This window comes from Balaenoptera borealis, assembly GCF_965194805.1.
Source record: "Balaenoptera borealis genome assembly, chromosome: 5".
NCBI classification, from domain to species: Eukaryota; Metazoa; Chordata; class Mammalia; order Artiodactyla; family Balaenopteridae; genus Balaenoptera; species Balaenoptera borealis.
In genome coordinates, this window is record NC_138862.1 from 9389979 (window position 1) to 9416074 (window position 26096).

The window sequence follows — 26096 nt, forward strand, 5'->3', positions numbered from 1 at the left end:
GCTGGCATCTCTCTAAGGCTGCGTGTCTGACCCCCGCATCTACAGCTCTGGAAATAAGGTAGGGGATTTTCAAAAAACAATGTAGAACAGAATGCGCCTACAATACAGTTCACGTCTTCAGCATGTGGTGGAGGACATCGCAGGTGCACACACCCAGTGTGGCCGCCACCCCAGTCAAGATCTAGCCCATCTTCATCTCCCTACCAAGCCCCCTCGGGGGGCACGCTCTGCCAGCTCCTCAGGTGAGTCTGAGGCACGGGGGGCTTCCTCCTCCCTCCAAGGCCGAATTAAGCAAACTCCTCCCAGGTATTCACACCCGTCTGGCCAGAATTCACTTAGGGGATCACAGGAATCGTTCGCTCTGCATCAAGAACATGGGGTCAGGTTTTCCATTGCACACATCTCCCTCTCCCCAGCCCGACACACTGACCTGGCACCTCTGCAAAGTGTCCCTTTGCTTTAAGGGTAAGTTATAAAAAAGTCCCCCCCTCACCTGTCAAAGGAGCGATTGTGAGATGTCACTCGACTGCCTTGGATCTCTCTCGTCAGGTGCCAGATGACGGAAAATCGAAACAGAGCTTCCAGTCTCGTTCCCTTGAATAGGACAGAAACGGGAGCGAGGAACCTGATGCCTTAGCAGAACACTGCTCCCAGTGGCAGCAAACCCCACTTAAATAACAGACAAGAGCTCAGCAGAAAGGCGGCAACCCAGGCAGAGATGCTGGAGTCTCACGAGTGCCTGGCGTCCGATGGGGCCTGGAGCAAGGAGGACCCGGGTCCTCGCCTTCCTTGCTCCCATTAACACAGATGTGCTTTCCGGAGAGTGCATATTCCAGACTCAGCGTCAGCCCGAGTCTGGGGTCACACCTAGGCCTGTGGCTGAAGGAAAACACAGAGCACAGCCTTCTCATGGCCTTTGGCAGTGCCAGGCTGAATGGCTTAGAGAACAGGACACGATGGCAAAGCAGAGCCAGGGCTTCCAAGGCGACACATTCTCTACGACTGCCTACTTCACTGAGAGCTCTAGAAGCCCCGCAGGCATCATGGGAGCCTGGGCAGATTTCCCTGGTGAGCCTTAATATGACACAGGGGATGATGGCTCGTGCCTCTGGAGGCCTTCCAGTCCTGAAATTATTAATGTATTAAAATGTTACTAATGCGGACTTCCCTGGTGGTGCAGTGGTTAAGAATCCGCCTGCCAATGCAGGGGACACAGGTTCAAGCCCTGGTCCTGGAAGATCCCACATGCCACGGAGCAACTAAGCCCGTGCGCCACAACTACTGAGCCTGCGCTCTAGAGCCCGCGAGCCACAACTACTGAGCCCACGCACCTAGAGCCCATGCTCCGCAACAAGAGAAGCCACCGCGGTGAAAGGCCCGTGTACCATGGCAAGGAGTGGCCCCCACTCGCCACAACTAGAGAAAGACTGCACGCAGCAGCGAAGACCCAACACAGCCAAAAAAAAAAAAATGTTACTAATGCCATAGCCCTGCCTGTTAATCAGGATGTCCACTGAGCCCCAGAAAGACTCCGGCCGGATATAGGTAAGTCTGTCTGGGCTCACGGTGTCAGGACCGATGTCAGAGGGAGGTTGTCAGCTGCAAAGACTCACCTTGTCAGGGTCCAGGAGGGCGTGACAGATGATGTCCTCGCAGATGTTGGCTGTCGGGGCCAGGCAGTGCAGGCGGTAGAACAACTCTACACACGTGATGTGATGCTCCCGGGTCTCCTTGTTCAGCTGATTCCAAAGCACCCGAGCCACCCTCTGGATGGAGGGGAGACAGTGTGAACACAGGCAGCTCCCGCCCATTTCCTCCTTGTGGCAGCCCAGTCCCGGCCGCCAGGTACTGGCTTCTGCCTACATTTGCTATGGGAGAATCCTCAGTACACAAAGAAGAACCACCACCACCAAGCAGAACAGAGCGAAGCAAACCCAAACCACAGTACAGACCCCTCAGGAGTCATCCGGGCAAGCGCAACGTGATAGGTTAAACTTGGATGTCTGAGACTAGCTCAGAACGCTGCAGCTCTGGCCCAGACCTTCACTTTCAGAGGGGAATCATCCGGAAGCAAGAACCTATCAGCTGAGGCACCCTTTCAACAAGCATACACCAAGGCTCCCTACATGCCAGCACTGGGGTTCCAGAGACGCACCCTCTAGGAAGTTTGGTGGATTTGCGGTGGTCGCTATCCTGAGGTAGACACCATAGGACCTTACCACCTAGGGCTGGCTCAAGCCGACGTTCAGCTTTCATTCCCCAAACTTGTTTGTTCCCATTTCTGTGCACAACGCTGTGGCAGATGCCCTGGCTCACCTTCGGGGCACAAATTGTATCCCAAATATAGAGTCCTTCATCTCCCCAGCCCTCATCTCAGCGCTTTAAACATATGAGGTCTGCAAGTGGCTGCAGCCCCTCCCCAAGTCCCAGGGAGCACGGCGGGCGCCTGACCCAACCAGGGTGAGACTCAAAAGGAGGGCTGGTGCCCGCTTCCGGGAGGGGAATTTCTGAAGGCATTCTTCCGGGTCATGGAAAAAGATGATGTCTCACAGATTATAACTTTTTATAATGTACATCTTAGATCAAAGAACTTCTTTTGGCTCATTTATTTCTCTTTAACAAAACTGTCTTCTCTGCACAGATCAAATTAACCCCTGACTGGTTTGAGCCACTAACCATTATTTATTTTTTTATCTAAGGGGCCATGATTTCCAATTAACAAGTTACCTGTAAACTTCTGATACAAAACTTCCGACTAAGTGAAGCAGTCCCCTTACTTGCAGCCCCTATGGCAAATGTACGAGTAAGGTGCTCCACCTGGAAGGTTTCAGGTTTTTTTTGGAGGGTTTCTGAGACTTGACGTTGATCACAAAAACACCCCTGCTCCTTCATCTGTCTTAGCCTTCTCAATCCCTATGTTCTGGACATTTTCTTAGCGGTTGGCAATCTGCCTTACAACCTAGAAAGGGCAGGGTATTCTTGGGATATCTGACCTTATTCTCATTCGCATTGTGTGCAGAAGGAAAGCTGGTAGGTGGGCCATTCCATGGGAATGAGAAAAAGGCTAGAAGATGTGGAACCAGCCCAACACCTGGAATCCGAGAACCGGGGGCACATCCTGGTTATTTTGTGCAGTTTGCTTTACCACTTCTAATTCCAGCACCTCAATGTGGGCAGGTACCAGCCACACCCAGCTCTTGAGACCCTGATAATATATAACGTATGCTCCCGTGCTTGGCAAGTAGTAGATACTCAGGCATGTACTAAATCTGAGTCAAAATAAAAATCAAGGCTTTGGAAAGAACTCATAAAAGTATACTTCACACCAAACAAGGGGAAAGTATTGAGTGCTACCATCTTTATTAATAGCTTTCCAAGGATTCATGGACTCAACTCTTTCTTCTCTTTTCTCCCCTGTGCCTGCGAGGTAATTATGTCCAGCTTTGTGATGTACGCAGCACCAGGGAAGATCTGCCCAGTCACCGTGCTTACCGTTGGCCCTGTTCCTGGTTGCAAGTTCTACAGAGTCAAGATCTTTACTGTGACTCAAGTTTGGTAAGAAGGAGACAGGGAGAATGAGGGGCAGAAGCTGAAGAGCAATTAAATCCAGGATCTTCCAGGACCCGACATCATAAATGGGGCTCGACTGCACAAACTGTGGACCCTCTACCAGCAAAACTGCCATAACCAGTGAAAATTATAGAAAAAAATTAAACAGCCAGCCATTTAGAGTTGCTGGAAATTATCCTAAGGGCACTCAAGAGATGAAGAAACACTCAAGAAAGTCTACGAAAATTCCAGTACAAGTAGCAATAGTCTGTGCCACTTGAACCATGACCCCTATCCACCTCTCAATCAAGCTTGGCTTGGCAGGGTGTGGCCAAGAAGATGGGCACCCCCTCCTTCCAGCTCCCAGTCAAAGGCTTTTGCATCTCCCTGAGAGGAACAGGCCACCGGCATTTTACTCCTCTGCCCCAACTCTTGCATGGAGGCTCTATCCAGGCACAGCAGGCTAAGAATACTGGGGTCCAGATCATTCTTGCTCCAGTTTGCTTGTAAGGGAAAAGTTACGTGCTAGGAGAGGAAAAGAGGCACACTCAGAAGACCAGAGGCTAGCACCCTTGCCCAGCACCCTGTAGGGATATTGCGCCAAGAAAAACAGACAACTGTCCCAGTCTCCGCAGCTCTTCCTGCGCAATAGTATTCAGAGGATTTGCCCAGGGGGAGAGGCAAGCCATAAAACAGAGAGTTGCATAGCTCTCTATAAGGGAAATGAGTTTATTTGGAACAGAGCATAGGTATGTGTTCAAGTCTAGGAGTGCTCTCAAAAACCACAGAGATTTTGGTGGTAAGCAATTAAGAGGAGGCTGGTAGCTCCATGACAGCGACAAGCTAAACCACAGGCCTGCTCATTTACCAGAAATAACCAGGGAAACAGAGAGCTAGGAAAAATCCTCCTGTGTCAAAACAAATCTCAAAGACTGGCCTCAAAAAACTACCTGAGAGAGGAGTGTAAATTTCATTGGATCAGACTGTGGAGTAATTTATGCCCCAGGGCATTGTTGAAAACAATAGAGCAATCAGCCAGTGATTAGTGGAGCTTAACATCTGGGTGTGATACCAACAGAGCTTAATAGAGACCGGACAGTCAATGAGAATAGAAAGCAGACGGTCAAGGAGAATCTTGCTAAGATCACTATCATCTCAGACTGGCTGCACATTCCTAAGACTGAACCCTCCAAGAAGCAGCGCCAAAGGCCTCACACTGCAGGGGAAACAGACATCACTAAAACAGTCAAGTCACTAAACAAACAAAAAAGACAGCGAGTCACTGGTGGCGTGGGAGGGAGGTGCCAGAATACAAATTTACAACAATATATTACCTAAAATGTCCAGTCTTCAATAAAGATTATAAGACACGCAAAGATACAAGAAAACGTGACCCATACGTTTAGAAGAGGAATAGAGCTATTCAAGAGGGATGTTTCTATATCTCACTGGAATTTAGTATGAATGTGAAGTCAATTCTGATAAGATGTATATGGTAAACCTTAGAGTAACCACTAAAAAAAATAACTCCCAAAATATATTGTAAAAGTCATTAAGGAAATTAAAATATTACACTGGAAAATATTCACTTAATGAAAAAGAAAGTAGTAAAAGGGAAATAGGTGGAAAAAAGATATGACACATAGAAAACAAGGAATATAATAAAAACCATTGAACTGTGTGCTTTAAATGAATGAATTATATCTAAATAATGCTGGTTTTTTTTAAAAAATAAAAAAGGAAACAAAGCTGAGAGGTGGCCTCAATTACATGACTTGCTTGATAGACCTCATCTCCAATACGTGAAAAGCCAGCCCATTTCGAAAGCCTTTCAGAGGACGGGCTGTCAAGACCTAAAAGGACAGTTTAATTCCAGTACCTCATTCCCACATACGACATCTAAAATGTCTCTTCCTTAGCAACTCCGAGTTTGCAGGGCATCCGCTGTCCCGACCACCTGCAGGGGAAATGTGTTCCATCTACAGGCCCCAGTGAGTGAGCTGGTCCCTGTCTATACCACACGACCCCTTCCCCCTGGCCTGCGTCACTGCTGTGGTCGACTGGACGGCAGAAGGCACCTGACCCAAGGGTGCCCCACCGACTGCCTATTTAATAGCCTTGGCCAGTTAGCTCAGAATTGTAAGAAAGTGATGCAACTGTCATTAGCTATGAGAATCAAGCCTGAGGGTCCTGAGGCAGACTGAAGGTCAAGTGGCAACCAAGTTAGGTCCTGGTCCGCATGGAGATTTGCAGAGCAAGCAGCCTCGGGACCTGACAGCTTCCCAGGTGAGACCCCGTGAGACCCAGCTGCATTCCACTCCCGCCCTTGGACTTCCACGGGCTCCCCCTACCTTTATAATAAGCAACAAGCTAAACCACAGGCCTGCTCATTTACCAGAAATAACCAGGTAACTTTTCTTTTCATGAGCTAGCTGGAGTATCTTTCAGCTTCTTGCAATTAAATGAGCCCTATACTACCTTATTTTCTTACTCTGTGCCCCCAAAAGATGGACAACACTTGCTCACCATCTTCAGCAACAATCGCTTTTACACTTGACACGAACTAAGTTTTCCTTGAGGGTAAATAACCTCAAAGCCTCTAACCTCACAAATTAGGACAGAGTCTCTTTTTCTGTATATTTAGATAACTTAGGAATCCTGCCAGATGGAGTCTGGTCAGCCTAAAACTGAACACAAATATTACTGAACACTTGCTGTGGGAACAGAAACTGTGCCAGGAGCCTGGGTTAGAGGGATGGACAAGGCAGGCAAGGTCTCCAGCCACCCTCACCGGCTGCCACCCAAGGCACCATATTGTCACCACCGCTACAACTTTTGGGACAACTTCAAATAAAGAGTCTGGGAAAAGGGTCCCAGGGTCCCAGCTACCCTCCTCTGGATGGGAAATACCTGATAGAAGTCTGTTTTCTCTGCGATGACTTTCAATATTCCTGGAGCAATGGGAGGAACTGTCACCATCTGCAGCTTGCTGAAAAATGGGTTGTGCCCAGAGCTTTTATAGCGTTTCATCTTGTCTTCAATGACAAGTGCTAGGGACTGGGAGTGGTTTATCACTTCGAGCAGGGTGGAGATGGCCACATCCTGGAGGTAGCAGTCAGTCACACAGCAGCAAATGGTCATCATGGATTTCAGCCAAGATGGAAAACTGGCATCGCCAGCTCCTGAAAGGAAGCCAACCAGAGAGGACAGAGAGAGACAGACAAAACCTCATGAAACTCGCTTACGGACCTGGGAGCCAGTCTCTAAGACATTTAGATCCGGGAAGTCACCTGGACAGCAGTGTGATAAACTTCTGGTGGTGACAGGATACGCTGTCCCCATTCAGGGCCAGAGGACAAATGAGACCAAGTCTGGTTTCATGCGCTTGTCAGATTATTCAAATTCTGCAAAGGTCGGTCTCAGGGCTTTGAAATGATTCGAAATGTTTGTTTTTATGTCATTTAAAAAATTTGTAAATATAGTAAAATTTGAATTAAAAAACTTTTTTTGAAATATACACAGAGTCAAAATCACATTTTTTTGGTGCAGAGTTCAAAACGTGTTTTCAAAGCCCTCTTGGTGGTAGGGCACATGCCATTAGCTTTAAAAGTGGCCGAAAATATACTGAAGCTATCAATTCTAAATGCATTTCTTCTAAGTATACTGTCATTTGCAGCTCATGAGCCAAGAGACAAATTGCATGGGACGTTTAAGGTAATGACAAGCGGAGAAATCTTCACCCTCTGCTCCTACCAACTTAATCACTCTTTCTTCTTTTCCACTTTTTCCTCCATCCCTTTTTTCTTTCAAGTGTTCACTGCCTGCAATGGACTCAGCTGTGTCTGCCCAACATTCACATGTTGAAGCCTCCACTCCCAATGTGATGGTATTTGGAGGTGGGGCTTAGGGGAGGTGATTAGGTCTAGATGAGGTCCTGAGTGTGCGGCCTTCAGGATGGGACTGGTGTGCCCTTATAAGAAGAGACAACAGAGAGAGCCCCCTACCACTGCCCCCCACCCAGGATGTGAACATACGGTGAGAAGGTGGCAGTCTATAACCAAGGGGAGAGCTCTCACCAGAAACTGACTATGCTGGCACCCTGATCTCAAATTCTAGCCCCAGAGCTGTGAGAAAATAAATGGCTTTTGTTTAAGCCACCCAGCCTACGGCAGTTTGTTAGGGCAGCCCGAGCTAAGACACTGCCTGTTATGGGTTGAACTGTGTCCTCATAAAAATTCTTACGTTGAAGTCCTAACCCCCTAGAATGTGACCCTATTGGGAAATAGGTCATGCAGATGTAATTAATTAAAATGAGGTCATGGGGAGTTCCCTGGTGGCCCAGTGGTTAGGACTTGGAGCTTTCACTGCCATGGGCCCAGGTTCGATCCCTGGCTGGGGAAGAGACAAGATCCCGCAAGCTGCGTGGCATGGCCAAATAAATAACTATTGAATAAACTAAAATGAGCAGAGTGGGCCCCAAATCCAATATAACAGGTGCCTTATAGAAGGGAAATCTGAACACAGATATATACACAGGAAGAACACCATGGAAAGATCAGAGTTGGGCTGCCACAAGCCCAGGAACTACCAGAGGCTAAAGGAGGCTTGAACACATCCTTCCCCAGCACCTTCAGAGGGAGCATGGCCTTGCCAACACGTGGACCTCAGACTTCTGGCCTCCAGACCCATGAGACAATCCATTTCTATTGTTTAAGCCACTTAGTTTGTGGTACTTTGTTATGGCAGCCCTAGCTAACTAACATGTAAAGCTTTAAGAGCAGGTCTCACGAAGTAGTCTATTTACTGACTACCATAAGCACCTTTTACGTCCTAGACTTTTTTTTCTTTTTTTGTGGCGACGCCCCGTGGCATGTGGGATCTTGGTTCCCCGACCAGGGATGGAACCCGTGCCCCCTGCAGTGGCAGCACGGAGTCTTAACCACTGAACTGCCGGGGAAGTCCCAGTCCCAGACCTTTTGACGGGCTTTGCTAGACACCCCTAGTTTGAAAATACAGACCCAGCCTCATCAATTTCCCATCTGGTGAGACAGATCCAGATCATACACGCTAACTACAAAACCAGGAAGGAAACAAACGTGGCACACAGTTCCTTCTCGGCCGCTGTGATTTTAGCTCGTCTCTAAACCTCCACTGCCCGAGTCCCACGGCTCCTCCACGGGACTCTAGCCGGGCCGCCCTCTCACCCGGCAGCTGGAAGAGCGCGTCGCAGAGGCGCTCGGTCTCCTCCTGGGACAGGTACACGGGGAAGGTGGCGCAGTCCAGCAGCAGGTGGCAGGCCGCGGCGAAGGCCTCCCTGCAGCCCTCCCTCGGGCTCCCCGGGTCAGTGGCCACCCGGTCCACGGCCCACTCCTCCTCCTCCTTGCGGCCAGAGCTGCTGGGCAGAGGCGACGGTGACTCCAAGCTCTTTGTCTTAAATGGAGACCCGCGCACCGTGAACAGGTCCGAGAGCATCTGCCTGAACTGGGGCCCGCCGAGGGGCTTCGCCTCCCACGAGTTCTTCCTCCCCGAGTCGCTGCCCGCCGGGCCCCGCATCCCAGCCTCCTCCCTCGGGCCCGCGGGCTCTGCCGACTTGGTTTCTTCTCCGGATGCCGTCAGCTGTACTCCAAAGATGTTCTTGTGGGCAAAGTTGGCAATTAGCTCCTGGAGGCAAAGAAACGTCCTCTGCATGCTCCCGCCCTTCTTCCAGACGTCGTCTCTGTCCGGGGAAACCCTGGGAACCCTCAGGTGCTCAGAGAGCTCTGGCGACGAAGCACTGAGGCCGATGCCACTGTCTTCAGATTTAAGTGGAGGAAATGAAGCGTCTTCATCACCAGGAAGCACTGCGTTTGTGTCTAAAATTACTTCACTGTTTTCACCTTTGACTGGACTCTGCAAAAAATGGAAGTTTGTACTGTGTATCTCGAAAGACCAAGGGATTCAAACATCAACTGAATCAGGCTACGAATGCGTCCTCCCGGCTTTTCAAAATCACAGTTCTCTACCCCGAGAGGATGGATCCCTGTGTACACGTGTATAATGCAATGGAGAGGGCACGCAGGGGGCAGGAGAAAGGCGGCCGGCCCAGCGAGGCGGCTGACCAAGGCCCGTGCTCTTTGGGTGGGCTGGCTTTGAGCCCACTTTATTTATTTAGGCCCTTCAGGGGCCAACAGGGTTATTTAGAAACAGCTTCTGGCAGATGTAAAAATATGAATGAGGAAATTGGGCTGAGTGTAAAATAAAGGCACAAAGGAACGAAATAAGGGGAGACAGCTAGAACAAAGTGTTTACCCCCGTACATGTTTTACACACACACATATATATGCGTATATATATTCTGTAGCTTTTCCAAAAGGATGACACTTCAACCTTTAATGAATCAACCTCTCATACTGTTACTCAGCTCATATGGCATTAAACTGAAAACTTTTCAGCATTTGACCCACTGTGCTCTTTGGGGAAGACTGAGTATCATGCAATTTTAGAAACATAGTGTTATTTATATTTGTACACTACACATGCTTAAACTTTATATCTTACATCCTTTTTAGGATATTTTTTTCCAACAGCTGTAACAGCTAGGAAAAAAGAAAAAAAAAAAAGACTAACTTAGAGAATGAAGCAACAATCTGTAATTAGTTTGCAAACTGAGATTCAAGCCCCATCGGGCAGGCATCAGCCCCCAGCACTAACCAACACACACAGCTGTCTTTCAGGAATGCTTCGCTTTTTTAGTCTGTTTGCACACCTGTCTGCCATTGCACCAAATGGATTTCAAGGGCAGAATTTTCAAATCCCTAAACAAAGTAGAAAATAAAAGTAATTCAAAGACCATGGGCCTCAGACTGCTTGTGGAACCATAACTCTTACAGTCTTTTTGGAGGACAATTTGGTAGCATCTTTCTAAGGTAAGAAATGGGTTTGACGGCAACCCATTTCTATAAACTGATCCCTCAGAAACACTTGCAGCCCTGAGAACAGGTTGTGCGAAGATGCTGACTGCAGCGCTGTAACAGTGAAAAACTAGAAATAACCAGAATAACCTCGACAGGGGAAGAGGTGAAGAAACTGTAAAGCCATACCATAGAGTCTCATGCAGAAATGAGAAAAGAGTAAGATACCTCTGTGTACACAGATATGGAAAGATGTCCTCCAGATAGTGTTTGGATGAAAACCAAAGTGAATCAGAGAATAATGTATGTTACGGGTTGAACTGCGTTCCCTAAAAAGATGTTGAACTCCTAACCTCCAGCATCTGTGAACGTGACCTTATTTGGAAATAGGGTCCTTGCAGATGATCAAGTAAGTGAGGTCATTAGGGTGGGTCCTAATCCAATATGACTGGTGTCCCTATAAAAAGGTGAAATTTGGACACACAGATATGCACACAGGGAAGATGCCACGTGAAGAGGAAGGCTGCGATTGGGGTGGTGCGTCTATAAGCCAAGGAACACCAGAGATTGCCAGTGAAACACCAGAAGACAGGCAAGATGCATGGAACGGATTCTCCCTCACAGCCTCAGAAGGAACCACCCTGCTGACACCTTAATCTGAGACATCTGGCCTCCAGAACTGTGAGACAATAACTTTCTGTTATTTTGTCACCCAGTGTGGCACTGAGTTACGGCAGCCCCAGGGACTACTCTCTCACTTATATTTTTAAAAAAAAGCAAAATTACACGCATACAAACATACACATAGAAAGGTCTGGACGGTGAGCTATGTCTAACCGTTAGCTTAGTGATGGGCTTTAGCAGGAAGTAGCAGGGCAGAGGGTGAAATGACCAGGGTTGCTTCTACACTAAAAGCTTTTATGACGTGTGTGAGGATTTTAGAAGCGTGTTTTGGATATTACCGATACATCTTCTAGTTTTTATCCCTATGCGGGAAGGTACAAGGTTCCTTCAGCCCAGAGAAGCACTTCCGCTCCTCCCAGCACGTACCAAGCTTCCACTTGCAGGCTCTGTGTCCAGGTAGGACGGCGGCATCTGCACCTTGCTGAGCACTTTGAAACATGTCTTCAAGGCGTGCGTGAGTTCAGGTAAGCTTAGCGCCTCCATTTTCTTGGCCAGAGGCTGCACCAGGCAGTCAAGCACCTGAGGCAGGTACTGGGTTTGCACCTCGGAGTAAAGTTCCTGTGAAACAGAGACGTGGGTTTAATGTGTAACCAGTAGAAAATTCAAAGTTTTTTTTTTACAGCGTAAGTGTGTTTCACATTAATGCCCAAATCGGAAAACAAAATAATATTTCTTTTTGATCTAAATAAATCAATGGATGTTCTTCCTCTCCTTTCAGGTGGCTTTCCTCTTTCTAGCAGAAAATAACTGCCACATTTATTTCTATGTTAAAGAAATCAATTTCCTTTGAGAAAATTAGCCAAGGGGCGTGACTTTAACTAAGAAATGCATTCACTCTCTGGGACTCTCCCTGGCGGTCCAGTGGTTAAGGCTCTGCGCTTCCACTTCAGGGGTCACAGGTTCTATTCCTGGTCGGGGGACTAAGATCCCGCATGCCGCGCAACGCGGCCAAATAAATAAATAAAAACGTTAAAAAAGGACATACATTAACTCTCACTCCTAAATAACTGTTGTTATTTAGTACGGATGACACTCAGCTCATCATCTGGTTTCCATAACTTCAGCTCAGCCCACTTACAACTGGCTCAGAAGTTATAACCCCTTATATTAAAAGGACCTAAAAGATACAACGTCCAGCTACATCTTCCAGGCTGAAACAAACATTAACACAGTGCTATGTATTTATGTAAAACTATTTCTTCAGTAAGTTTAGGTTCATAAAAAGGCCAACAACACTAATCAGAATGTAAATAGCAGCCAGCACTGGGCCATCTCCTTAGAGCAGAGGACCTACCAGGGGGATCACGTCCAGAAGGAACACGAGGAGGGTGCAGAGCTCCGAGACTGTCGGGGGAGGGCCGACGCTTCTCCCGACAGCGTGACTCTGCTTTGCGGGTCTGCGTGAGTCACAGGAAAGAAAAACAACTCTCTTATAATAATTTCAAGCGTTTCCTGTGATTTCCAATAAAGTTGCTTATTCTATTTCAACCGTAATGAAAGACAGCTTCTGCAGTTCTAATAATTAAGCTTTGGTGCCAAAAACTATCTAACATAGAGAAGTGTCAATAAGTCTTGAATCTGCTTGTCTCCAAAACAGGATCACTCTGACTTGAACTTCATCTGATCAGGTGAGGGTGGTCCATGCCCACGTGGGATTCCCTACCCAGCAGATCTGGAGCTATCAACAGCAACAATTCCAGGCCCCCAGCCCCAAACCAAAGGCATGTTCCCAGGGAAAGAGTCTGGTGACAGAACACAGGACAGCTGTTCAATCTGCTGTCAGAGCAACCAGAGACAGCTCCCTCCATGTCACCAGGAGCTCATCCCCACGAGCTGCTTAGAATTTCTCAGCTCCCACAGAGAAGTATAACTCCACTGGGCTTATCTTATTCTCAAGTTCAACACTTCCTTTTCAATAAGTAGGCAACTGGATACATAAGTTAAAAAGTCAATATACTGGTTCCCAAAACAGTAATTTTGGATTCATCTAGCTATCACAGTACAATTCAACCTGAGTTAATTTTCTTCATTGTAAGTTATCGCTTAGTTATCTTGGCATTTATCTTGGTAAGGGACTGAAGAACTGTGTCCACTACATCTGGGAGATTCTGCTTCTGGGTGCCTGCTCTAAAGAGACCCCATGCATCTGTGTGTAAAGAGACAGGACCAACACGGTCACCAGAGTACTATTTGCAACAATGAAAAGACTGAAACTGGTTTATTCACACACTGGACTACTATACCCAAGATGAATGAACTAGGTGTACATAAATCTCCAAAGGGCTGTGGACCACCCCACCCCCCAAAACAACACATTGCAAAAAGTTATATACAACTTGATAGTATTTATATAAAATTTGAACAGACAAAACAGACTATATCGTTTCTGGATACACATGTCATAAAAGCACAGATATCACAGGACAGACATGAATTTCAGGACACAGATAAAAGCTGGGATGAAAGGAGGGAAAAGTGCTGGGAAGGTGGGGAGTCAGCTCTATCTGGGTAGCAACATTTTATTCCTTTAAAAAAAAAGATGTGAAAAAGAATGATCAAGTGTGGTCTATAATTTCAGCAATGGGTGCATGTGTGTCTGATGTCATTTCCCATCCCTTCTTACACTGGAATGTTTCATAGTTAATTTTTTTTTTTTTTTTAAAGAAAGCACTCCTCGTAAGTCTGAAATGGAACTAAGCTCACCAAAATACACTCTAGCCTCAGTATAACATGGCCTTGCTGCCCGCCGTGGATCCGATTACAATTAATTTACTCATCACAGGTTTGAACGCCTGCTGGGGCCTGGCACCAGAGGAGGCAAAGGGCATGGCAGGAGCAGCTGGACGTCGGGCACGCCTGGTTCTAATCTCAGCTGCTGCTGATCTTCTGTGCAATGTCACACAAGGCACTTCACATCTCTGAGCTCCGGCTTTCTTATATGATGGATGGGCCTGCTTCTCCTGGGGGTGTCCAGGGGCTGGCCCGCGGCAAACGTTAATAAGTTATGCTTTGACCACAGTTGCACGTACAGAAGACACTGTGAGAACACAGAGCATTCCAAAGGACGTGATAAGAATGAAGTTTCACAGCATGACTCACAGGACAAAATGGGGTTTGAGAGATTGCATCAGTCCTCCTTAACAGCGCAAATCACACGGGAAAGGACTCCACATGAAAGTTTGCTGTCCTGAGCACGTCACCGCCAGCAATTTGGAGGTGGTGCAATTCACCAGATTGAAAGTGACAGGAAAGCTGATTACAGTAGCTTAGAACATGAATGCTTTCATCTGAACAGTTACACACTAATTTCAATAAGAATTTAAGATGACTGATGATTTCAAAAACACTCTTTCCAGTCCCAGGACCACAAAACTAAGCTTCTTGAATAGATTAGGGCTCCAAGGGCACCATGCAAAGAAAGACGATTAGATCGACCTAACCAGAAAATGCACAGATGAGTTTCTGAAGTTCGACTTTCATAAGGAAGCTTCAGTATCATGTGAACCTTCTCAATGGCACTGTTTTTAGTTCTATTATGATTTTAAGTGAATTCAATCGTGTACTCAGCAGAGACGACCCAGCGTTAGCAAGTTAAGTATAATCTGACCACAATAAGCAGCTACGAAACCATGACACCCTCAGTTCCCTCCCACACGTTCATAACCCCTGAACTGGAGGCTTACCTAAAACAGTCCTCAAAACACCTTGCCATGTAATCCCAGAGGAAGTCTGTGCTTAGGGATGTGACGAGCAAATTCACTGTTTTAACAATCTCAGAGGCATTTCTGTTTTCTTTTATTGTACTGTAAAGGAAGAGGGATATTTATAAATATATCTATGAAAAAACCTGTATTACGGGAATGCCATGTCTGAAAAACGAATTCACTGTACCATTTACAACTTATTTCTAGAGAGACTGACAAACTCGGTCATAGATAAGAAGTATTACTGTTCTTATATAGGGAAGAAAATGCATCGTGCCATCCTAAACGGTATTTATACTGATCCATTCCCTCAGAAGTTAGCGTAAGAGCTACTGTAGGACTTCCCTGGTGGCGCAGTGGTTAAGAATCCGCCTGCCAATGCAGGGGACACGGGTTCAAGCCCTGGTCTGGGAAGATCCCACGTGTCGCAGAGCAACTAAGTCCATGTGCCACAACTACTGAGTCTGCGCTCTAGAGCCTACAAGCCACGACTACTGAGCCCGTGTGCCACAACTACTGAGCCTGCGCTCTAGAGCCCAGGAGCCACAGCTACTGAAGCCCGCACGCCTAGAGCCCGTGCTCCACAACAAGAGAAGCCACCACAATGAGAAGCCCACGCACTGCAACGCAAGAGTAGCCCTTGCTCACAGCAACTAGAGAAAGCCCGCGGCACCAACGAAGACCCAACACAGCCAAAAACAAATAAATAAATACATAAAGAAAAATAAAGAAAAAAGAGCTATTGTAAAAAAGAATGTTATGTGGAAAACCAGCTTTAGTCCAACCATAGGTAATTACATACTCTATTGGTGGAATAACATAGTACAGCCATCTAGGAGGGAAATTCGGCTAACATTTAAATGCATATCTTCTATGACTCAGGAAATTTATTCTAGGGATTTATCCTACAGAAATCCTTGTAGAGGTACACAAAAATGTAGGCAAAGGAGGACTTCCTTGGTGGTCCAGTGTTAAGACACTGCACTTCCAATACAGGGGGCATGGGTTCAATCCCTGGTCGGGGAACCAAGATCCCTCATGCTGCACAGCTTGGCCAGGAAAAAAAAAAAAAAAAAAATGATGTAGGCATAAGGATATCATGACAATGTCATTTTGAGGCAGGAGATAGATAGGCTCCAGGCTAGGCATTTACAACTGGCCTCCTGTTAACATTTCTTGGGGCAGGAAAAAGGTGGGCTTCAGGCCGGACACTTACAACTAGCCTCCTGTTTGCATTTCCTGAGACAGGAGATAGATGGGCTCCAGGTTAGGCATTTACATCCAGCCTCCTGTTTGCACTTCGAAAGAGAAATAACAGCAGAAACAGAATAAATAGCCAGGCTTTGTCTCCTGAGGACACTTTAAGATAACAGTCATGGCAGGAACAGAGAGGGGCTAAACCCTGTCTGAGTAAAAGATGGAGAGGTCACATATTTCCCATCCTTGGGGCAAGGGAGACATGGCGTGTGCGCAGAAAGGCTCCTTGGGGGTCAAAAAGGAGGGGGCGCCACCCCACAGTAGGTGATGCCAAGGCCCCCGCCGTGGGCCTCTGGGCTGGAATCCGTCCTGGAAAAAAGCTGCACACACATATCGGGGAGGGTCCTAGGGCAGGTCAGGTGTGGAAAAAGAAACTTAAATAAACGGTTTCTCTGCGTGCTCTCCCACTTGTTGTGCTGTGCCTCTAATAATAAACTTTGCACCTGCTTTTACAGTTTTTGCCTCCTTGAAACAGTCTTGCTTTCAAACGGAGGCAAGAGCCAGGGAAAATTTGAGTCTACTCTCGTGCCCTTGCTGGTCTAGTGGCTAGGATTCCCGGTTTTCATCCAGGCTGCCTAGGTTCAATTCCTGAGCAGGGAACTAAGATCTTGCTTCAAGCCACCACTTACTGCTGCTGCCTCTCCGAAATCAATTTTAAAATATTGAAAAAGTGGAAACCGCCCAAAAGTCAATCAATAAGAGATTGGTCAATCAGTCAGGATTTCTTAAATAAGTATAACTCCTTACTGAGGACTTAAAGGCAACCACTATCCTCCACAGGAGAAGAGTGCAGAGCCATTCACAACTTGTATTAAAAAAAGCAAACAGGCAACTAAACAGGTACTGTAACTCCACCTTAAAAATAAAAATAGGGCTTCCCTGGTGGCGCAGTGGTTGGGAGTCCGCCTGCTAATGCAGGGGACACAGGTTCGAGCCCTGGTCTGGGAGGATCCCACATGCCGCGGAGCAACTAGGCCCGTGAGCCACAATTACTGAGCCTGCGCGTCTGGAGCCTGTGCTCCGCAACAAGAGAGGCCGCGATAGTAAGAGGCCCGTGCATGGCGATGAAGAGCGGCCCCCGCTTGCCGCAGCTGGAGAAAGCCCTCGCACAGAAACTAAGACCCAACACAGCCAAAAATAAATAAATAAATAAATAAATAAATAAATAAATAAATAATTCCCATTTAAACAAAAAAAGATCCTGTGTGCTGCAACTAAGAACTTAAATAAATAAATAATTAAAAATAAATAAATAAATAAAAATAAATGATAGGCACCTGTGTACTTATGCACTGAAAGTCTGGAAAGAAATACAAATGTTTTATGTTTTTCTCTGAAGGGCGGTGGGATTATGGATAATATCTTTTTCCTTGATGCCTTCAAATATTGGTATACTCTACCATGAACATGTATTACTTTCATATTCAGGAAAACAATAAACTACTCTCATTCCGCGAGCAAAAAAGCAAACACTAAAGACTCTTGGTACGCTTACAATTAATAAACCAGAAAAATCTTCTAATTGATTTAAATTTTTAATATACCCAATGCCGAGTCAGGGAGAAGGAAATTATATTAAGAGTAAAGTAAAAAGGAAGAGGTTGTACTACCTTAAAAAGTACAAAGACAGAACAAAACACAGGGCTGATGGCTAACTACACACTTTAATAAGTTATCGCCACGTCCGCTGTCTCCCAAACCCCACTCACCCTACCTCCAGGGCCCTAGAGCGCCTTCATGCCCCTGGGGTGCCCTCGTCTTGCTCCCTGCTACCCCCCTTCTGACCGGTCTCCTGAAGACTCACACCCACTTGCCCCACTTCCTGACCTGACCTCCCGCTGGCCCTCCTCCCCGTCACTCACCACTTGTACACCAGACCCAGTCGCCTTTGTTAAGCAACTTTTCACACTTGATCAGTAAATACGGTTTGTACTTCCCAGTGTGGGGCAGAGACAAGATCAAACTCCTTTTAATCATCACAGTATTCAATAGGGAAGAGTCAATTCATATTGACTGATTTAAGAGCACAGGTTATTTTAAGGCGTGGCCTGACCCTCTGCATCCCTACTTTCTTGAGCACTTCACAATTTATGGTAAACAGAGAAAAAAAATCATGGCATTAGGGAGGGAGGAAGAGTGAAGTTGGAAGCCACACCAGTACCTTATCAGCGAATTTCCACTCTGAGTGTAGCTCAGTTTAAGATCAGAGCCGAGAGCATCTCTGCAGTAAGAATAAAAGGCCCGGATGACTTCGAGAAACAAATTCCCAACAATTTGAGGCCCTGCAATTGAAAAGAAAATGTCCAGATAAATAAATAATCAAAATGTTTTTTAAAAAATCCATTTTAAGCCAGTGACAAACGTATAAAGCATATTGAGAGTAACTCTATCTAACACATAGATAATTTATACAGTCTTAAATGTATGGAAACTTTAGTTGTGACAATGACACCTTTAGCTGGGGGAATAACGTCTGTGAAAACAGCCAACGTTTTTGTAGAGCTTACTGTGTGCTGGCCACTGTTCTAAGCATTCTATAACTATTAATTTATTTAATGCTCACAATAGCCACAGAACCAGGTATGCAATCAGGTGGGCTGTCCTGATTACAAGGGGACAAGAGGACCGAGGCCCAGACGCTGAATAACTTGCCCCAGGAGGATTCACGAAGGAGGCAGGGAGTGGGCTAAATGTTTTAAGTGTGCAGAAAGTGCCTGGCCAGAGGCCGTCACTCCACAGAAGCACCAACAGAGTAGGGCAACTTCCTATTCTGAATTCTTTTACTGATGACCTACAACGACACAAAAGAAATAACACCAACCCAGAAAAGCCTCAGATGGCACAAAAGAACTGGACCCTGCCAGATAGGCAGTTGGAAGGCGGCTGGACATTTCTGCTCCACAAACATCAACCAGCAGGCCAGATGGGAGGGTGTGACTTCCCACTCATGTATTCAGAGGAGTGAACACAGGATGATTCAGAGAAAACAAAAGCTCTGTCAAACAAGGAATCAGCAAATAATCTAATCTCTTATGCTTCCAAAGACAAAAGGTCTCTTTTTCACGACAAGTCCCAGGTGTATTTTATCTATAGCATAAGACTGCCAAATGCTTTTTACTAGTGAAGGAAAGCTTGTGGTCAAGATTCAAGGAGAAGAAATGAGGAAGTGGCTAAAGCTTGGTAGCCAAAGCACAGATAAGACTGACCTATGACCCTCCTATGCCTTCTACTCTACATTATCAATCCACTCCTTTGCCCTTCAAGTGTGTCTTTCCTTGGAAAACTAAATTATCAGATAGGACGAATTTGCTGGGATGGGGCAGAAGCCTGCCATTCACCCCCCTCCAGAAAATATGACCTGGAGCCCAAGCTAGCTCAACGTTTCACTTGGCTTATGTCAAAGCCTTGACGTAAAACACCCATCTCCAAGGGCGGAGCTTGGAGGCACAAAAGCTTCGTGCTTTGACTTTGGTCAGGAGCAGCCAGAGCTGCACCTGTCATGGTACCCAAGTTCATTGGTGTTACATGAGTAACATCTCGGGGATGGGCCGTCCGAGTGCCATCAAGGAAGCAGCAGAGTCCTGACAAAGAGGGCTCAGGCTCTGGAGTCAAACAGACTCCAGAGTTTGAGTCCCAGTTCCTGGGTGGCCCCTGGCAAATGACTTAGCCGTGCTCAACCTTAGTCTCTCCCTCTGTAGAATGTGTATAGTAAGAAAACCTACCCCCCAGGGTTGTTGGAGGTACAGAAGTATGCATGGAGATGCGTATTAACGATGCACAAAAGAACTGCTCAAAAAAATGTCACCATTATTATTAACAACAGTGAAAACACACCAGGACCTCAGTCTCCCTTCCGTTTCCCTTGACCAGAAGCCCTTGTTTCCCTTTGTACACCTAGAGCCTAGCACCTTCCCTGCTGCACAGACGCCCCACGCCTGTCTCCGAATGCATAAACAAAGGGTCCCCATCATGAGGCCAGAGGGCGGAGGAACTTAACGAATGCCCTCAGCTCTCGTTCTCTGCAAACGGCGCCCAGACGGTGGGCAAGTCCTGAGCACTCAGATGATGCCATCGGGGATGAATCCCACGGAGAAGGGGGTTTCCTTCCCTGTTACCGTGTTCAAGAGATGAGATGTTGAGATCTTACAGTGAATGGATACCGGGGCAGTTTCTTTTTTTTAAAGGAAGGGAGAGAAGGTCACTTTCCTCAGTGGGTGCCCAGGGGACCACGGTATATAAGGGGCAACCCTTTTGGAACCAGAGTCTGGTTCAAACCCCTTCATTTGACAGAGGAAAACACTGAGGCCCAAACAGCAGAAGGGGCTTGCCCAGGGTCACAAGGCAAAAAGATGGAGGAGCGTCCCCTATTTGCTTGAGAATACAATCAAGGCTCAGTTGAAGAAATGATTTGATTGAAGAAACGTTCTCACAAGGTCAGTACTGTACGTGCCCTGCAGGCACACGCACAGACGAGCACAACAGCTCAAAGGTATTATAGTTTCTTCACAAAAACGTTCAAGTAACTGTGCAAAACTTTTAACTGGTGCCCAGATAATGAAAACTGAAGCACACAGCATGACTAAACTACTTCAAGATTCTGAACTTCCAAAGATTAAACTGTATTCTAAATAACACGTTGATTGTATCTCACCGGAGTTTTAACGGTGTATGATGGTAAAGCTCATCTAATGTTACCTATTTCTGGCTTGTCAAGCAGACTGAGAAGGATGCGGAAAGGCTTCAGGTACGTGTGGTGGCGTTCCTCCACGTCAGCATCAGGGAACTTCTGGTGCAGTATCTCAGCCAGACCCTATTTTTTTTTTTAAAGCCACATATTAGGGTATTATATAAAGTACAGTATGACTTTATTGGTTGTTCTAGTTGTTAAATGCTCTGGGATAGAAGTAAAAGCAGTCATGCAGCACGAGGTGACTACAGTCGGCCCTCCATATCGTGGGTCTTGCAGATTGAAAATACTCGGGAAAAAAATATTCCAGAAAGTTCCCAAAAGCAAAACTTGAATTTGTCGTGCATTGGCAACTACTTATATAGCATTTACACTGTATTCGACAACTATTTACACAGCATTTACATCGTAAGTAATCTAGAGATGGTATCATAAGTAATCTAGAGACGGGTTAAGGTATGAGGATGAGCATAGGTTATATGCAAATACTAGGCCAAGTTATAAATATAAGGGACTTGAGCATCTGTTGATTTTGGTATCCATGGGGGTGGGGTGGGGTAGGGGGTGCTGGAATCAATCTCCTGCAGATTCCAAGGGACAACCATACACGAGATTTTCCCAAACATGTACTAAGGAACAGACCCCCTGTCTACTTCTGAGGTCCCACAAGGAACTCCACTGAAGAACCATGGTCAGGAATGCCCTAATTGGGATCTACTTTCCAGAAATGCTCCCTTACCTCAACTAAAAGATCCTTGGAATATTTCTCAAAAAAATACGAGGACTGGTCTTCATAAGAATTTGAGATTTCCGATTCCGGCACAACGGTATTTCCTTTAATATCTGAACCTATAAAAGAACAAGCACCATGAGCTGTAAAGAAATCTATACATTTAAAGTACATCTTATTGTGCAAAGGTTTCATGCTCTGACATTTTTAAAAATAGAATTCCTCCAACAGAAAACCAAAATCAGATCCAGCAAAACCGAGACCTATTTTCTTCTGACAGTGGTGGGCCAGGGATCAGACAGGCAGAATTCCATCTCAACGGGCATCAATTTAGTTTACCCCAAGAATTCATCCTGATTGTCTTCGACAAGTATGATTACGAGGATCTAATGGAATGAGTATCATTTTTAAAAACCAGTATTTATTTGTATGGCGCTATGTGAAAATCAAGGTATTCTCAACTATATGCCCTCCTTTTGAGCCTTGGTAAGTCTCTAAGGTCCTCAGGGCAAGGAACAGCATCTTTCTAAGCAGACAGTCTGGACTCCTGGGGTCGCGGCTAAGCAAGTCGGAGCCGGTACTGAACTTGGGTCCAGGGTCCTGTCTACATACAGTGTGCCTAGCCCCACTGGAAGGCAGCGTGCATTTAACAAAATCATTCTTTTAACAAAAATGCTCAGAGAGCCTGTAAATATCCTTCTGGAAATCCTTCATAAGCTTCTGTGCTATGACTTCTGGAAGTTTTACAACTAGGGGAAGAAAAGGTTAAGAGGACTTTCTGACATTGGTATGAGAAGATCTATGAGGGTTGAAAAAAAAAAAGCTGAGAAGCAGAGGATTTTTAGGGCAGGAAAATACTCTGTGTGACACTGTAACGGTAGACGCATGTCATTATACCTTTGTCTAAACCCACAGAATGCACAGCACCAAGTGTGAACCCTTGTGTAAACAGCCGACTGTGGGTGACAATAAGGTATCAGTGTAGGTTCCTCGACTGTAATAAACGTGCCACTCCAGTGGGTGATGTGGTGATAGGGTAGGCCGTGCTTGGCGGGGAGGAGGGGGGAGGTGGGAACTCTCTGGACCTTCCTCTTAGTTTTGCTGTGACCCTAAAACTGCTCTAAAAAAATAAAGTCTTTCTAAAAAAAAAACTACGGAGCTTTTTCACAATTGCTCTGTAAACCACCTTCACTTAGGTACATGGACTTGGGAATTTTAGGCCCTGTGATTTCCTGGACTTGTCCCCCTGAAGCCTTCCATCCAACCAACGGTCAATGGCTCTTTTCCTACAATGCAGTCTGTTCACAAGAATACGTGCTCACAGAAACATGAACCGGGGTCTCATGCTCTTCCAAAGTCATCCAAATATCTCCCCAAACGTGTCAATGCCACAAACGTTCCCATCCAGACAAAACCTTCTTTTACATATATTCCATGTTTCTGGGTTTTCTCACACACAGTCTTATCCCATGAAACATCTTCCTACCTGAATAAGGTTTTAATAAGGAAGCTTCAGTATCATGTGAACCTTCTCAATGGCACTGTTTTTAGTTCTATTATGATTTTAAGTGAATTCAATCGTGTACTCAGCAGAGACGACCCAGCGTTAGCGAGTTAAGTATAATCTGACCACAATAAGCAGCTACGAAACCATGACACCCTCAGTTCCTTCCCACATTTTGTGGTCTTCCAAGCTTCTTAAAATGGAATTCGGTTAACATTTTACACATCCCATTACTTCCGTTTTTTTATGTAACAGCTGCAAAACAACCAAAGCTGCGGGGTAGGCAGCAGAACTCAGCTGACCAGTGCCAATTCAGTCACCGTGTTATCTTTCCACACTTTGTGATTCAGAAATGTATCAACAAGATTGCGACTTTATTCCAAAAATCAGCACTCAAAGGTTTCACCTTAACGCTGACTTTTCAACTCCCACGTATTACTCAGTACCTAGTAACCACGCGTAAAGCCTTCTGTTCAGAGACATATCTCTTCTCAGGAGGGTCTGGGTGGCGGCCGAGAGGACGCGCACCATGTCGGACCGGAGCAGGGGGATGGCTCTCTCGTTGGAATCCTATGAGGAGGAAAGAGAAAACTATACTGCAAGGAGATGACATAGGAAATCGCCGGCTTGCTGACATGTGGCCCCTCCTTACCAATCTACAAAAGCTTTATCTTAAAGAGGCGGTTCTCAAAAGGGGCTGGTTTTGCACATGCTGCCCAGGGAAAGAGGCTATTCAATTTTCGCTATGGAAACACCACCCTCACAGAAATGACCGAGGACCCTGAATGGCTGAAAGCGAATAGTGGTCACTGAGTGGCTGCCCTCCCCTCCGGACGAGAGGGCTCGGACCTCTCCCGTCTACCCCACGGCCTCAGGAAAGACCAGCGACTCCCCTCGAAGAGCACAAACGGCTTACCAGACAGGTATAAAATGGGAAGAAGAACAGGACAATCTCCAGATTATTTCTTTGCACCAGCACGTTTGAGTCCAACAGGGACGCACATAAGGACTTTACCTACAAAAGACAAAAAGCCACGAACATTTCATGCCCAAGACATTGGACATCATTCGCAGGCTACTCTTTATAGTCATAAAAATGAAAATAACTTTTCCTGGCAATCTTGAAACCGTGTTATATCGTGTGGAACAGAATTATAAGATATAAATATGGGAAACTTGGTTCTAGCTCCAGACGCTAGGGGGCTGTGTGACATCGGGAAGACCTTCAGCTGCAGCCCTCACTGTTCCATCTCAGAGACGGAGGGGTTTGGACCAGATCGTCAGATTCTAAGACCTCAAATTCTATAATCCCAGAAACGAATACATTTAGGTGCCAATAGGAACATTCAGCTACACTAAAACTCCAAAGAGTGTCAGTCAAATGGATTCCAAACCAATTAAGTAGACATTTTGAGTGTCTTTTCTGAGTATAGATAGATGTAATACAGCTGCATAATAGATAAGAGCCATAAGACAAGTGGTAACAAAAAGCTATGAGAACTGGGAAGAGGAGAGGGAGAGATCTTTCAACTGGCGAGAACAGTGAAGCTTTGGGGGTAAGCTGAGTTTTTCGTAATACAGGCAGGAGACACGCTGAGACGGGGGAGAAGAGGCACAGGCAGCGAGTGCAGGACGACGGGCTGGCTGGAGCAAAGACAGCATCACAGACGGGCCGGGCCAGGCCAGGCAGCCAGCTCCGGGAGTGCAATGGGCCTGAAGTGGAGAGTGAGGCGTCTGGTGAGCTGGCTGCAGACTGTTAGAATACTCCTGAGGATGGATTTTATCTGCAGCAAACAGGTATTTTTCAAGCACAGTACAGATCTGAGCAAAGCTATGTTTTAGCAAAGTGAATCTCTTACCAACCAAAAAAGGACTGGATGGGGAGAGGAAGGGATGGGGAGAAACCGGTTAGAAAATTACATGATGGTCCAGGAACGAGACCCAAGAAGCTGAGGCAGGGCAGTGAAAACGGAGAAAGAAACAAAGTGGTACTGACAGGGCAGGGAAGAAGGGAACGTGACTATTGAGGGTCTCCTCTGCCCTAAGCAGAGGTCCTTTTCATCACTCTTTTCCTCAGAGAGCCCCGTGCGGAAGCTCCATTACTCCCACTTTGCAAAGAGGAATGGACTCAGAGGGGTAAGTAATCGGTGCAACTTTGTTAACGACGGATTCAGTTTTGAACATTTTAACTTCAAAGCCTGGGTCCACCACTAGGTGGCGACAGACTGCAGGCCATTAAACAAATGGTAAGTTTGGGGAAAAGGCAGAAAGATCTGGGAAGTTCCCATTCTTCAAGGTCATGAGAAGGCAGGTCGCTGCCAGGGAAGAGGGGCCTGGGCACGGACAACCTAGGTGTGAGAGCAGCCAGAGGAGAGGAGGGCGGCGGGGATGACGGCAGGAGCTGGAGCGAGCCTACTGGGCGGGCACAGTGGGCGGTGTGACGGGGCAGGGGAAGAAAACGAGGCTGTGGCTCAACAGCAGACCCCAGCCAGGCTCCGCGGAGCGCCGTCGACGGCCACCCGTAACGTGGAAGCTGCGGGGCCTCCCGGAGGGCCCTCCTCGCGTGAATACACAAACGTGACGCAGGTGTTAGAAGCCAACGCCGCCATCGCGGCTTACGCAGTGATGCTGCCTCCTCGCCTGCCCAACCTCAGAGCGCCTCTGCTTCCCGCTGCCCCGCCCCCTCCCCTCCCCCTCCCTCCCCCCCCCCCCCCCCCCGCTCCCCACCCCGTGGCCCCGGTGACACCTGTGCCGGGGAACCAGCCCGCCGGGAGCACGGCACCCACCGTGAGCTGGTAGTCGGTCCCCAGCATGTACTTCTGCTCTCTGCCGGGCGAGCCCCGGCTGATGTGGCCCACCACAAAGAGCGAGGCGGGCAGGCGGATGGACGGGCTCGCCAGGACGCTCCCCCAGAGGGCGGCGTAGAAGACCTCCCTGCCGACCACCAGGGACAGCTTCAGGAGCAGCGCGTCCGTCCTGTGGGCGGGAGAGCGTAGAATTAGGGCGCACCGCGCGGGCTCTCACGGGCGCTGCTCACTCTCCCTGGCCGGGAAGCACCATCTTCCTCCTCATTTTGAGATGCTGCCATCTC

The 26096-nt window shown here is 47.0% G+C and overlaps 1 protein-coding gene across 7 annotated transcripts in view; it reads right to left on the reverse strand.

The window, feature by feature from the left end:
* The window catches only part of DOP1B (DOP1 leucine zipper like protein B), a 107966-nt gene that overhangs the window by 42807 nt on the left and 39063 nt on the right, over positions 1-26096 (reverse strand). For 6 of the 7 annotated variants that reach the window (XR_014245094.1, XM_082393564.1, XM_082393563.1 and 3 more), the window contains 13 exons: positions 25792-25981; positions 23922-24020; positions 23452-23575; positions 21511-21620; positions 20780-20894; positions 18246-18366; positions 14807-14926; positions 12418-12520; positions 11490-11681; positions 8754-9438; positions 6460-6731; positions 1614-1766; positions 494-594 (listed from right to left, as the gene is read on the reverse strand). Coding sequence is in view for 6 of the 7 variants with exons in the window: in XM_082393564.1 (XP_082249690.1) it covers positions 494-594; positions 1614-1766; positions 6460-6731; positions 8754-9438; positions 11490-11681; positions 12418-12520; positions 14807-14926; positions 18246-18366; positions 20780-20894; positions 21511-21620; positions 23452-23575; positions 23922-24020; positions 25792-25981 (2385 nt within the window). In the remaining variant the exon portion in view is untranslated. The remainder of the gene's footprint in view (positions 1-493; positions 595-1613; positions 1767-6459; positions 6732-8753; positions 9439-11489; positions 11682-12417; positions 12521-14806; positions 14927-18245; positions 18367-20779; positions 20895-21510; positions 21621-23451; positions 23576-23921; positions 24021-25791; positions 25982-26096) is intronic. The other variant, XM_082393565.1, reaches the window with a different exon arrangement.